General features: G+C 35.2%; 1 protein-coding gene across 9 annotated transcripts in view; it reads left to right on the top strand.

Annotated features, from left to right (window-relative positions):
• The window catches only part of PARPBP (PARP1 binding protein), a 70218-nt gene that overhangs the window by 52295 nt on the left and 4399 nt on the right, over positions 1-13524 (top strand). For all 9 annotated transcript variants that reach the window (XR_014313958.1, XM_082739483.1, XM_082739481.1 and 6 more), the window contains one exon: positions 1046-1127. Coding sequence is in view for 8 of the 9 variants with exons in the window: in XM_082739483.1 (XP_082595609.1) it covers positions 1046-1127 (82 nt within the window). In the remaining variant the exon portion in view is untranslated. The remainder of the gene's footprint in view (positions 1-1045; positions 1128-13524) is intronic.

Raw genomic sequence — 13524 nt, 5'->3', positions numbered from 1 at the left:
CATAAATGATTAAATTTTCTCTCAGATTCAATTCTACCTTTTTTTTTTTTGACAGACAGAGATCACAAGTAGGCAGAGAGGCAGGCAGAGAGAGAGAGAGGGAGAAGCAGGCTCCCCGCCGAGCAGAGAGTCTGATGTGGGGCTTGATCTCAGGACCCTGGGATCATGACCTGAGCCGAAGGCAGAGGCTTTAACCCACTGAGCCACCCAGGGGCCCAATTCTACCATTTTTTTTTTAAAAGAAAGTTATTTTGTGTTTATAGAACTTTAATAAATAAAATAAATCCCTACATCCATTTTAAAGAAGTATTTTTCTCAACCATATGGCCAAACATATTTCAGTTGTTTACAGTTACCTTAGCATTTACAGTTGTCATTGTGCAGACAAGTGCCAGTTCATGGTAAAGTGAATTTTTTCATGGTCTGCATTGAAATGATAAAATTAAGGACAATGTGGTTTATGAATATAAGTCAATGTAAGGTTATAAACTAGTGTTTCTTAGAATAGACTCTTCTTTATTCTTATATAACAGTCTTTTGAGTTAAAGAGGTTATGACTCTAGCTCTGTTAAGCCAGAAAGGAATTTATTGAGGAATCCAGGGTTGTCTGGCTCCAAAGCTCCGGTGTTTCTTTCTCCATTGTGCCTTCTTTGACCGTCCTATTTCTGAACGGTATTTTTCTCTTGAATTCCCCTGCTACAGCACTTGTCCTTTTTTATTTTAAATTTTAGTTGTATGGGTATCTTATTTCCTTAGGCTTTAGGATGCCTGAATTCAGGGCAGTGAGTGAATCTACTTTCTATCCTTCATAATATCTTACACAGTGCCTTACATATATTAGAAACTCAAATATGTAGTAACGGAATTAATTAACAGCAAATTATTAATATTTAGAACTCTCAGTAATACTGACACTTTTATGCAGTATTATAAACAACTAGATTTAGTTGTCTTTTTATTTTATTACTGCTTTTGGATAAGGGAGGGGCAAAAACGAGTTCAAACCCTACTTTTGTTTATACATTTTTACTTTTTTTGGACTTAGATCTCCCACACAAGTGAATAATCCATCCGTGAAAGCCCTAAGAGAACGCATCCATAAGTCAATGCAAGAGAAAAAAATTAAGGTATAGTTTAATGTACTGTTGTAAAAATGATAAAAATGGTTTTATTTGTAGAAGAAATATAGAAAACTGAGCTGGATATTTAAATATATATTGTATATGGAACAACAGGAATTAAATGGAAAATGAGTTATGACACTGACATATAGAAACCTTCCTTTTATACAAGCTTGGCTAATTAGTCTTTGGCTTATTCCATCTGCTAGACCTAAAGAAGGAAAGGAATAAGCACTTGCTATTGTAAGTGTTCAGTACATATCTATGCAGTGAATGAAGGGGAAAATCAGACATGATTTTCTCATTTACATTTCTCACATATTAAACTAAATCTTGAGAGACTATAAATTCCATTTGGTTCCTGTCTGAAGACATTACAATGTAGACTATCATTAATTGTAGATTAAGACAAGATGAACATTTCACATTGTTTATTGACTAGAGTTATTCTTTGTATTTTTTATCTTTATTTGATTTGAACTAAGTTTTCCTGTCCTCATTTCAAACACCTGTGCCTGTAAGTAGCCAATAGTATGTTTTTTAAGTGTTTAAAATTTTTTTGGTTTTATTTTTCGAAAAGAAACTTAGTCTTAACTCATTCAGTGTACATTTATTGAGCATCTACTATGTGCTAGATATACTCTTCTATGTTTGGAAATTCATTCATTTGTTCAACAAAATTTTCCTGTAAATTTACAATTACCTTTAATTATCAAGCAGTTATTCATCTTCATACAACTTTGAGAACTCTAATTTCTATGCTATTTATATTCCCATTTGGAAAGCTAGTCCAAAATAGCAGAAATTTTAGTTATCATCAGTTTCATACCCAAAACCCATTTAGTTTCTGTTAGTAAGTCTTGTCTTTATTTTGGTAATTTTTAGTTGTCAGAACTTAATACCTATGGAATATATCACGGTGTTTTGTATAATTTTCCTATGAGTAAAATTTGTTAATCCTTTGTTATATTGCAGAAGTACTTATAGTCAAGGCATAAGATTTTTTTAAAAAAATCCATTCTTTAATACATCCAAATGGCCAACAGACACATGAAAAAGTGCTCTACATCACTCGGCCTCAGGGAAATATAAATCAAAACCTCAATGAGGTACTACCTCACACCAGTCAGAATGTCTAAATTTAACAAGCTAGTAAATGACAGATGTTGACGAGGATAGGGAGAAAGGGGAACCCTCCTACACTGTTGGTGGGAATGCAAGCTGATGCAGCCACTCTGCAAAACAGTATGAAGGTTCCTCAAAAAGTTGAAAATGGAGCTACTCTGTGACCCAGCAATTGCACTACTGGGTATTTACCCTAAAGATACAAATGTAGTGATCCAAAAGGGCACGTACACCCGAATGTTTATAGCGACCATGTCCACGATAGCCAAACTATGGAAAGAATCTAGATGTCCATCAACAGATGAATGGATAAAGAAGATGTGGTTTATATATATAATGAAGTACTATGCAGTCATCAAAAAACCACTGAAATCTTGCCATTTGTAATGACATGGATGGAACTAGAGCGTATTATGCTAAGGAAAATAAGTCAATCAGAGAAAGCCAATTATCATATCATCTCTCTGAAATGAGGAATTTGAGAAGCAGGGCTGGGGGGGGTTGGGGGGAAGGGAGAGAAAAAAATGAAACAAGATGGGACTGGGGAGGGAGACAAACTGTAAGTAAGAGACTCTTAATCTCAGGAAACAAACTGAGGGTTGCTGGGGGGTGGGGGTCGGGGTGGGAGAGATAGGGTGGCTGAGTTATGGACATTGGGGAGGGTATGTGCTATGGTGGGTGCTTTGAATTGTGTAAGACTGATGTTTCACAGACCTGTACCCCTGAAGCAAATAATAAACATTATATATTAATAAAAAAAAAAATCCTTCTTTGGACTTTATTAGTACCAGAAATGTAATGTATAAATTTTTTCCCAGGCTATGGATACTGATAAACTTTAATATTTTCGTTTAAAGATCATTGGGATAATACCCTCTAGTTCCATCCATGTTGTTGCAAATTGCAAGATTTCATTTTTTTCTTGTGGCTGAGCACTTTTATATATGTGTATATATATTCATATGTATATATGCATACATATATATATATACCATATCTTCTTTATCCATTTATCTGTCAATGGACATCTGTGCTCTTTTCATAGTTTGAACTAGAGGGTATTATGCTAAGTGAAATAAATCAATCAGAGAAAGACAAAGACATGATTTCGTCCATGTGTGGTATTTAAGAAACAAAACAGAAGAGCATAGAGGATGGGGTGGGAAAGTAAAACAAGACATAATCAGAGAAGGATACAAACCATAAGAGACTCTTAACCATAGGGTAAAAACAGGTTTGCTGGGGGAGAGGGGAATGAAAAATGGGGTAATGGGGTGATGGGCATTAAGGGGGGCACATGATGTATGAGCACTGGGTGTTATATGCAACTGATGGATCACTGAACTTTACCTCTGAAACTAATAATAAACTACATATTAATTCATTGAATTTAAATTAAGAAAAGATCATTGGGATATTTTGTTAGAATTAAGAAAATCAAAATGAAAATGTCTATATGAAGAATGAGAACGTTTTTATTATTTTTTTTTAAGAAGCTGCTAAGAGTCAGCTAATTACTATAAAATGTACAGACAAATTTATAAAGTTTTGGGAAGTAGAAGAGAGATTATCTAATACAGTCTCAAAAGCCTGAGAAAATACCTTATCTAAGATCTCATAACTACTATGAAATGTTTTATGCCAGTGTACAAAGCCATGGTTAAATACTAATGAGATTAAATTTACATTGCTTCTGTTACTTAATAGGCTTAGTCTACTTGGCTCTGACACTAAATGGCAATAGAGAGAGGAAGGAATTGGTGTTTATGATTGTATTTTGCTGTATAGTGGTCTTTATAAAAGCAAAGTATGAAAATAATTGGTTTAGCCAGGTATACAGCTGAACCATAGCCAGAAAAAGTATTTTGTTGGAATAACAACAACAAAAAAAATGTTACTAATATTTACTATGAAGTAACTGTGGAAAAGTAGTTTAATAGCTTTTTGTCTTATTATCTGGTTATTTTTGCTCTTTTTGCATATGGTTTTTTTAGTTAGGGAAAGAATATATGATCTGTAGTTGAAATAGTATCTTGGAAAGAGCACTTCAAAAATAGAAAATATTAAGGAACTCAGAATTTTGATGTTGCAGATGGTAATTGTGAAGTATTCATGTAATTATTATATGGGGCAAATTAACTTTCCTTAGATTTTAGTTTCCTATTCATTTATTTAAAATATTTTATTTATTTATTTGACAAACAGAGATCACAAGTAGGCAGAGACACAGGCAGAGAAAGAGGAAGGGAAGCAGACTCCGTGCTGAGAAGAGAGCCCAATGCGTGGCTTGATCCCAATACCCTGGGATCATGATCTGAGCCGAAGGCTGAGGCTTTAACCCATAGAGCCACCCAGGTGCCCCTAGTTTCCCATTTATAATTAAAAATATACACCTCTCTGTTCACAAAGTCTTGTGCAACCATATTCATTATAAGTCCTCACGTTTTATTTCCCATTATTGCTTATTGGAAAACTTGTCAATGACAGTCAAATAAACTCCCTTGTGATAGAAATCAGAAGGTTCTTTCTGAACCTTCATGGTTTTGATAGGAGTCTTTAGAAAATGTTTACATCCCATCCCCTGCCCCACCCCCAATTCCAAACAGTTCATGCAAGTATCCTCATACCTCTTTCTTAAAAGATTTTCAAGAAGATACGTCCTTATATCCCTGTAAATTAATTACTTTTATTCCTTTCAACTTGGTTTAGCAGGTTTTGCACATCAAGCACAATAGACAAGTCACATGACAGGTCTTTTCCTTATTTTGAGTCCATTTTTTTTTTTCCCATATACCTAAAATAATACATAGAATAATCAGCCTTAACTGATTTAGTAAGTTAGGTGAGCTGATCAGGAAAATACTGGATCTTTAAAACATAGAGTTGTTGGGACAGTGAAAATTAGGACTCAGGTAGTGTGGAAAATAGACTGTCAATAACTGGTACCTTTGTAAGCAGTCAGGCAGTCCAGTGCTCATGGAGTTAGAAAATTCTTAATTAGATATCCCAGTTTAACCTTTAGTCTTAGAAAACTCTGAGTATATCCAAATTAAAATGGTAGATTGAACGTAACTCATAGAATTTCTCTTCCCTTAAAATGTCTATAAAGTAATAACTAACAAAAACATTCACCAAGAGAAACAATAAAAAAATAATGCAGTTAGATATAATAACTTCGAAAACGGTGGCCAAGGAAAGAAACTGAAGATTTTAGAGGGAAGAGGCACAGCATGACTTAGCAACTTAATACAGCCCAGTCCCTGGATACTATACTAGTGAGTTGACAAATCTTGAGAATTACCACTCATGTTTCCCAAACTGAGGAGCCAACTAAGTGTGTGTATTCTTTTTTTCCTCCCTTATCAGAAAAATAATAGAAGTGGCAATTAGATAGTAATGTGGCTTAAATGTGAAAAATGAACGCTGAAACTTACACACACAAATGAAGCCTCTAATGCCACATAATGTACCAGGGAAATTACCCAAATGATCCCCTTCCATTTGAATGAGATATAGTGGCTAAGTAGAGGGAGTAAAACTTCCTATAGCACATATAACATATAATAAACTCTTAGGAAAGAGTGGAAACCAAGAAATGTTTTCAAACTGTTTCCTCTGACAAATGCTACTCCTGCCTCCACCACTCCTCAGGCTACTGAAAAATGAGGAATAACAGAAAGTATGCGGCCTTCAAAATGTAACTGAGGAGAAAATAAAATAAAAAATAAAATGCTGTCAAATAAGGAGGGAACAGAATGAAGAAATCACTCACAGACTTGGAGGCTATTGTTTTGAACTAGGATATAGTAGGTCATGGCAGAATACCATTTCTGCCAATAGTAACAATAAAAAGCAGATAAATAGGGTAGAATATATTTTAAAGTAATATATTTTTAATAGTTTTAAGTAGACTAATAATCTGAGGAGGGTAAAATCTTTCTGAGGTGAGCAGCATATTATCAACTGCTTTCTTCCCTGGAATTATTTGCCAGTTTCAGGTATGAGTCAAGGGTTGATGTTGGCCGAGGTAAAAGACCTCTGTGGAGGGAAAGAGGAACCAACAAAGTTTCTGGGTATCTTGAGGCACTGGCAATAATTTGGAAAATTTAGGAACCCCGAATGCATGGTTATTTTTACCTATTGTACATATGCTAGATTTTGAAACTGAGTGGTGGGAGGATAAGGAGCTTCGATTTGGTAAACTCAATCATCTATGATCTTGAGATAGCTAGAAGACAAGGCCCTGCTTGAGGAGTGCGATCCCCCTTCAACACACAGCTGTCTCCTTTCACATATTTGTCATATTTGGAAATGAAGTCAGGTGGGAGGCCAAAGAGCATAATGTTAAAAACCTCTGGAAGGCAGAATGAATCCTCCAGACTTTTAGGTCAGAGACGATGGAAAACCATGAAGTTCTTGACTGAAGCCTGGGAGGGACACTGTCAAGGAAGAGATAAGAACCAGAAGTCGAATGTAAGTTATGACAAGTTGCAACCTAACTAGTCAGCTCAGTCCCTGACTGCACTGAGGTTATCAGGCCTTTGCTCTGTCTGCTTAATGGAGACAAGAGAAACCCTTGTAGATAGAAAAAGGTTTTTCATCTGGAGGCTTTACAGTTTCTTTATACACGGTATCCAGCATAAAATAAAATATACTGGACATGAAAAGCAATAGGAAGATTTGTCTTTTAATTAAGAGAGAAAACTAAAAATACTGTCAGATTTACAAATAATCCAGATATTTGAATTAGCAGGCTAGGGATTAAAAATTTTTCAACATAGGGCTGCTGGGTGGCTCAGTTGTCTTTGGCTCAGGCATGATCCCGGAGTCCTGGAATTGAGTCCTGCATTGGGCTCCCAGCTCCATCGGGAGTCTGTTTCTCCCTCTGACCTCCTCTCACATGCTCTCTCTCTCACTGTCTCTCTTTCAAATAAATAAATAAAATCTTTAAAGTCTTTACAATTTTTTTTCGACATATAAAAGTAATTACAGGAAAAGATGGGCAAAATGGGTGAAAAATTGGGGAATTCCAGCAGAGAATTAAAATCTGTAAAACTGTATTCCTAGAACTACAAAAACATTATCTGAAACAACTCATTACATGAGCTTAATAGTAAACGGACATAGCATAGGTGGTAAACCTGGACTTGAAGATGGGTCATTAGAACAATTAGAAAAAGTCTAATGTGTGCCTAATTAGAGTCCCAGAGGAGAAAATAGGAAGAAATGGTATTTCTAGAAGATATAATGATAGTAATTTTTTCTAAAGCTTAGTTGGTTCTTTCACATCATCAGGTGGTAGTTGTTAGAAAACTTGGGGAAGACATGGGGAACAGATATAAGGTCTTTTTTACTAATATAAAGTTGCATATGTGTTCCAATAATCCAAACCCAGCAAAAAACAATGTCCTAGAGTCCTTTGAGAATCCATTTGCAGCACATAAAAGTGCTACAGGTTGGAGCAGCTGTTGGTTAAGTGTCTGCATTCAGCTCAGGTCATGATCCTGGGATTCTGGAATTTAGCCCTACATCAGGCTCCCTGCTCAGTAGCAAGTCTGCTTCTCCCTTTCTCTCTCCCTGCCAGCCCCCACTTGTGTGCTCTCTTTCTCTTGCTCTATCTCAAATAAATAAATAAAATCTTAAAAAAAAAAAAAAAGTGCTACAGGGTATAGATGATAAGCTTTGATCTAGAATAGTGTTCTCCAGTGGAATTTTCTGTGGAAATGTTCTATAACTATGTCAACACACATGGCTATTAAGCACTTGAAATGTGGTCATTGCAACTGAGGCACTGGATTTTTAATTTTATTTAAGTTTAATTGATGAAGGACATGATGAATAGCATATTAAAACAGTTGCAATTCTGGTAGTTTAGAGATACCTACAAAAAGAATAACAGGAGACAAATAAGTACAGGAAATGGTGCTCTGACCATGAGAGATGAGAATAAGGTTTAAGTAGGCAGAGAGAATAAATAATCTGATGAAAATGTTAGATTATATCACTCATATAGAGTATATATTGGGTAGTTGTACAAAATGAGTGAATAAATAGTGTGGGGCAAGGTTAAGGAAAATATGACTTTTGTGGTTTTGGGTAAGAGTTAATTTTTGGAGGGCTTATTGTAAGGATAAGATATTGATAGATAGATAGAAGATAGGATATTGTGTCATGAGAACCTGAGAAATGTGGGCCAGTGTACATAATGGGACTTAAGGACTCAGTGGCATGATTCCCAGTACCCAAATGGGATTTAGGTTTTCTCTGTGTGTATGCATCTCTCTTGTTCTTTGCCAAATGGTTTCACCACGTAGAGTTTACTTTGTACATGTTTTTCTATCTCAGTGCTTTTGTCCTCAGGGTGATATAGCTGTTCTTTGCCAGTCTACTTCTCTCATTTCTGTATCATATGGTTTTCTTTCTCTCTATTAAAGAATAGAATCTATTCTGTAAAATTTTTTTCTTCCTCCAAGCCTTTGCTTACTCATGTCTCTGTTCCTTCATACCTTTCTCTTGCATGCATCTGTTATAGTCTTAAAATTTTACTTAATTGATTCATTTAGCAAATATCTATCAAATGCCTGCTGGGTACCAGACTCTATCCTAGGCACTGGGGATACATCAGTGAACAAAACAGACAAAAACCACTGCCCTCATGGGCAAATCTTCCCCAGGTATTTGTGGGGCTGGGGTACAAGAATTTAAATAGAAGTCCTTGGCTCATCCCGATACCCTCTTTCAACCCTTGTTCTATTCCACACTCTTGGGACACTCCACAAAGAGGTGGGCACACTCTACTCCTCATTACCCTTGCCATAAAATAGTCAGCGCTTGAGTCTAGAGGAAGAGGCCAGCACAAGTCCATTAAGGAGGGGAGGGCCAAAGGAAGGCCAGAGCAGGTCACCACCAGTTGCCAAACTAAGGATTTTGTTCATGGAGCTTACATTTTAGTTGGGAGAGGCAAATAATGAACAAAATAAAAAAGTGAATTATGGAGAACATTAAAAGGTGCTGTGGAGTAAAATAAAAACAAGGGAAGGGAGTTAGGAGAATATGTTCTTGTGAGTGTGTTTTGGTTTTAGATAGGATGATTAGTAGAGGTCTCTTTGAGAAGGTGACATTAAGCAAAGACTTTAAGAGAGTGAGCAGGGTTTTTATTATTAGAATGAATATGAGATGTTTGTATTAGATTGAACTAAAGTTGAATTCACTGGGCTGAAATAATGAAGTTGGTATTTATTGAGTACCCACTAAGTGTCAAGTGTTTTACTAGACATTTTATATCCTTCATCACAATTAATCATTGTTCAATTCTAGAAGCATCATTTTCTAGATCGTAAAGTTAGTAAGTAAAAGAGCAAGAATTTGTATTCAGGTATAAGACTTTATGCTATTTCCAAAGAGTAAATAAAGACTTAGTAATTATAGTAATTATAATGAAGAGTCATAAAAAAAAGTAGTGCTACTACGTAGGTCAAAAATATTGTCTTTCTGCTAGTTAGCAAAATAAATGAAATTTCACTGATGAAGAAATGGCTTATTTGATGTATTTACAATCCATATACCATTAAGGGTAGCAATTCTGTTTTTTTGAAAAGATAATACTATAAGAATGAAAAGGTAAATTTAGAATATTTATTTTCAGTTCCATATTTAATAAGTATGTTGAAAATAATTTCCTTTTTCATACTTGTTGATAAATTTATCAGCATAATGGGGCTTAGCACTTTCATTATCTTTTATTAATGGCTAACTCCAGGAAAGACTGTGAATGACTGTGACTTTTACAGTATTTTGACTCATTTGTTTTAATCTAACTGGAGTCAGGCTTTCTTATGTGAAGTACTATTTTCCTCAAACTGGGAACCTACTAATAATTCCAATTTAAAAAGAGCTTGTGGCAAAAGGACTTTTCCAGTTCTTGGCAAGTTTGAAGTTCATTGCAATTTTACTGTGGATAGAAATCTTTCCAAAGGGGGGAAATCACTCTACAAAGGAAAATGTTCAATCCTTTTCTCTCATGTGACTTGAACATAAAATGACTTTAACAGCCATGTATGAATATTTTTAGTTGTTTAGTACTTCAAAAGCTCTTTCAAGAGGGAATTGTTTTGCTTGTTTGTGATTCCAAATAAAATACACAGAGAGATTTGGATGATTTGCCACAGGAAGTAATCTCAATTCTATGTAGCCACTAATCGTGTGCAGAAAAATTCAACTTTTATGAACAAAGGAAAAGCAATCTCTTTAAAATTATAAATACAAGCCAGTGCAGCTTGTATTGTTTTAATAACTAAAATGAAGATGCTGATTATAAGTTCAGTTTTTGAGTTGCATTCCTAGAATAATTTTAGTGTTGGCTTGGTCTTGAGGAATCTAATTAAACAGATTACTACTCTACAGAAAAACTGTCTTCATAGATGTTATTACATTAATTAATTACATGGTACCTAGATGGAGCTCTAGAACTTAAATAGTCCTTTCAAATTTTTAACTATTTAATTCTGACTGTTCTGTGAGATAAATATTATTCTCATTTATGTGTGGATAAGTGGGAGAAGTTCATAAGTTTACATGAAATTATCTAGATTATAAGTGATAGGGCCAGTATTAGAAAGCAGGTCTTTTAACTACAAATCTGGTGCCTTTCCCATCACATCATTGTCTTTTTGTGCTGATCTTTTTAGCCAGACATCACATTGTTGGCTCCAGTCAGGTTCATGATCAATGAGAATCTCTAGTTCTTTTTCATATGTTGTTTTTAAGTCAAGTTTTCCTCATCCTCATCTGTAATTGATATTTTGAACTTAAATATAGGACTTTGTTTACCCTCACTCATTCTCATCTTATTGTTTTCTATTTATGGTTCTAGCTTTCTGACACTTTTCAATCTTGAGTCTGTTATCCAGTTTATTATTTCTTCCAGCTGTGTGTCAAAAGCAGCTTTTATAAGTGAAATGTCTTTGTAATTATAGGAGCCATTTTAGTAATCTCTTTAGTATTCTGTGTGCCTGTGGTTGGAACTTAATAAGTCATAATTGATAAAAAGAGATTTTTGTACAGGGCAGGGAAAGGAAAACTCATATAAAATCTCTTCCAAAAAGAAAAAACACCTTCAATGTAATTACTCAGTTATTTCCTTTAGACATAAGTATCCAAAGATTACCATAGAATTGTTGTGGTTCTCATATTTTAATATTTTTATAAATAATATATTTTATGGTAAATAAAGTGGTTAACTATTTCCTTTTACATCTGGATCCATTCTCAGTATTTTAAAAATCATTACCTTGTAATTCTGGTTTTCTGAAATTACCCTACTGTCACTGCGTCTCACAAATTTTTCTATAGGAGGCCTAAAGAGAGGAAATCTAGTGTAATGACTATGACACTTATTTTGTGACTGTATATTACACAGCAAGGAAAGGTTTTTACTTAGGTGTGTGTCAAAAATTTTTTAAAATAACACAGCTTTCTAAAGAAATGTTTATTATTCTAATCATGAGATTGAGAACACATCAATTTCCTGTACTAAATAATACAATTATTATATTTTAATTTTTAAAAAAGATTTTATTTATTTATTTGACAGAGAGAGCCAAAGAGCAGAAGCGGGGGGAACAGCAGAGGGAGATGCATAGCAGGGAGCCTGACGTGGGACTCGATCCCAGAACTCTGGGATCGTGACCAGAGCTGAAGGCAGACGCTTAACCATCTGAGCCACCCAGGCACCCCTAATTATTGTATTTTTATTTAGAGTATTTTATGGGGGTGCTGATGAAGATTTTGTGGTGGGATGCTAAAGTCCTCCAAGCCACCCACAGTTGCATTCACTATCTGGGTAATACAAAAGCAATCCTAGACAGCCACTTAGCATTCATTTGCCCTCTTTTATAGCTCATTATGGGCAATAATTTTATTTGCTCAGAATAAGTTTATTATCTCTAAGCAGTAACTCTGGTGAAATGAAAGAAATGTATAATGTCACAGATAATAGTAATGATAATGATAATAATAAAGATAACATCGGGGCACCAGGGTGGCTCAGTGGGTTAAAGCCTCTGCCTTCGTCTCAGGTCATGATCCCAGGGTCCTGGGATCAAGCCCCGCATCGGGCTCTCCGCTCAGCAGGGAGCCTGCTTCCTCCTCTCTCTGTCTGCCTCTCTGCCTACTTGTGATCTCTGTCTGTCAAATAAATAAATAGAATCTTAAAAAAAAAAAAAAGATAACATCAACAGTTAGTACTGGTTTTGCAGAAAGTAATAAAAGGTTTTTGACAATGTTATTATAGTAACAATGTGATATAGTATAAACTTTACAGAATTCATTTTATTAACAAAATTTATTTTATTAGCTTTAATCATTTGTTTTAATTCTTTACTTATGGAATTAATAAAGTCCAGAAAGGGCTAGTTTAAACCTTTGGTTGAATTTTAGGGCATCTCATGATGGAAACTGTAGAATAGTAGTATTCATAGAGATTCAGGAAGATATTGGGTTGTAGTCCATCATCCATAATCAAGAGCCCACTACTACTCTCTTCTACTTTTTTTTTTTTTTTTTTTTAGTTTATCCATTTGACAGGTCACAAGCAGGCAGAGAGGCAGGCTGAGAGAGAGGGGGAAGCAGGGTCCCCGCTGAGCAGAGAGCCTAATGTAGGGCTCGATCCTAGTACCCTGGGATCATGACCTGAGCCGAAGGCAGAGGCTTTAACCCACTGAGCCACCCAGGCTCCCCATACTCTCTTCTACTTTTTAAAATAGTTTTTGATCTTTTACATATTCACATTTTTTTCAATTTTGTGAATTTTTGTGCTTAAAATGAAAGATATCAAACTCCAATTTTTTTTTTAGTTTTCAAGCAAATTAAACATAATTTTTAATGTGGGAATTGGAGCTCTCATAGACACCATTAGTCAGAAGTATATAAAGTCATCCTGGAAACACTTGCTTTTTCTTTTCTTTTTTTAAGATCCATTTATTTATTTATTTGAGAGAGAGAGAGAGAAAGAGAACAGGTGAGAACAAAAGCATGGGGGAGGAGCAGAGGTAAAGGGAGAAGGAGAGAAGCAGACTCCCTGCTAAACTTGGAGCCTGACCTGGGCCTCAGTCTCAGGACCCTGAGATCATAACTTGAGCCAAAATCAAGAGTTGGACAGTAAACCAACTGAGTCACCTAGACGCTCCCTGGAAACACTTGCTTTGATGAAGCAACTGGGTTGATCTAATTTCTTTTAAACCTTAGTCTGTGGATTTCACTGCCATTATCTTTGCTAACA

This window comes from Mustela nivalis (assembly GCF_964662115.1).
Source record: "Mustela nivalis genome assembly, chromosome: 7".
In the NCBI taxonomy this organism is placed as follows: domain Eukaryota; kingdom Metazoa; phylum Chordata; class Mammalia; order Carnivora; family Mustelidae; genus Mustela; species Mustela nivalis.
Note: the sequence above shows the minus strand (reverse complement) of the source record. Positions and strands in the feature narration are given on the sequence as shown.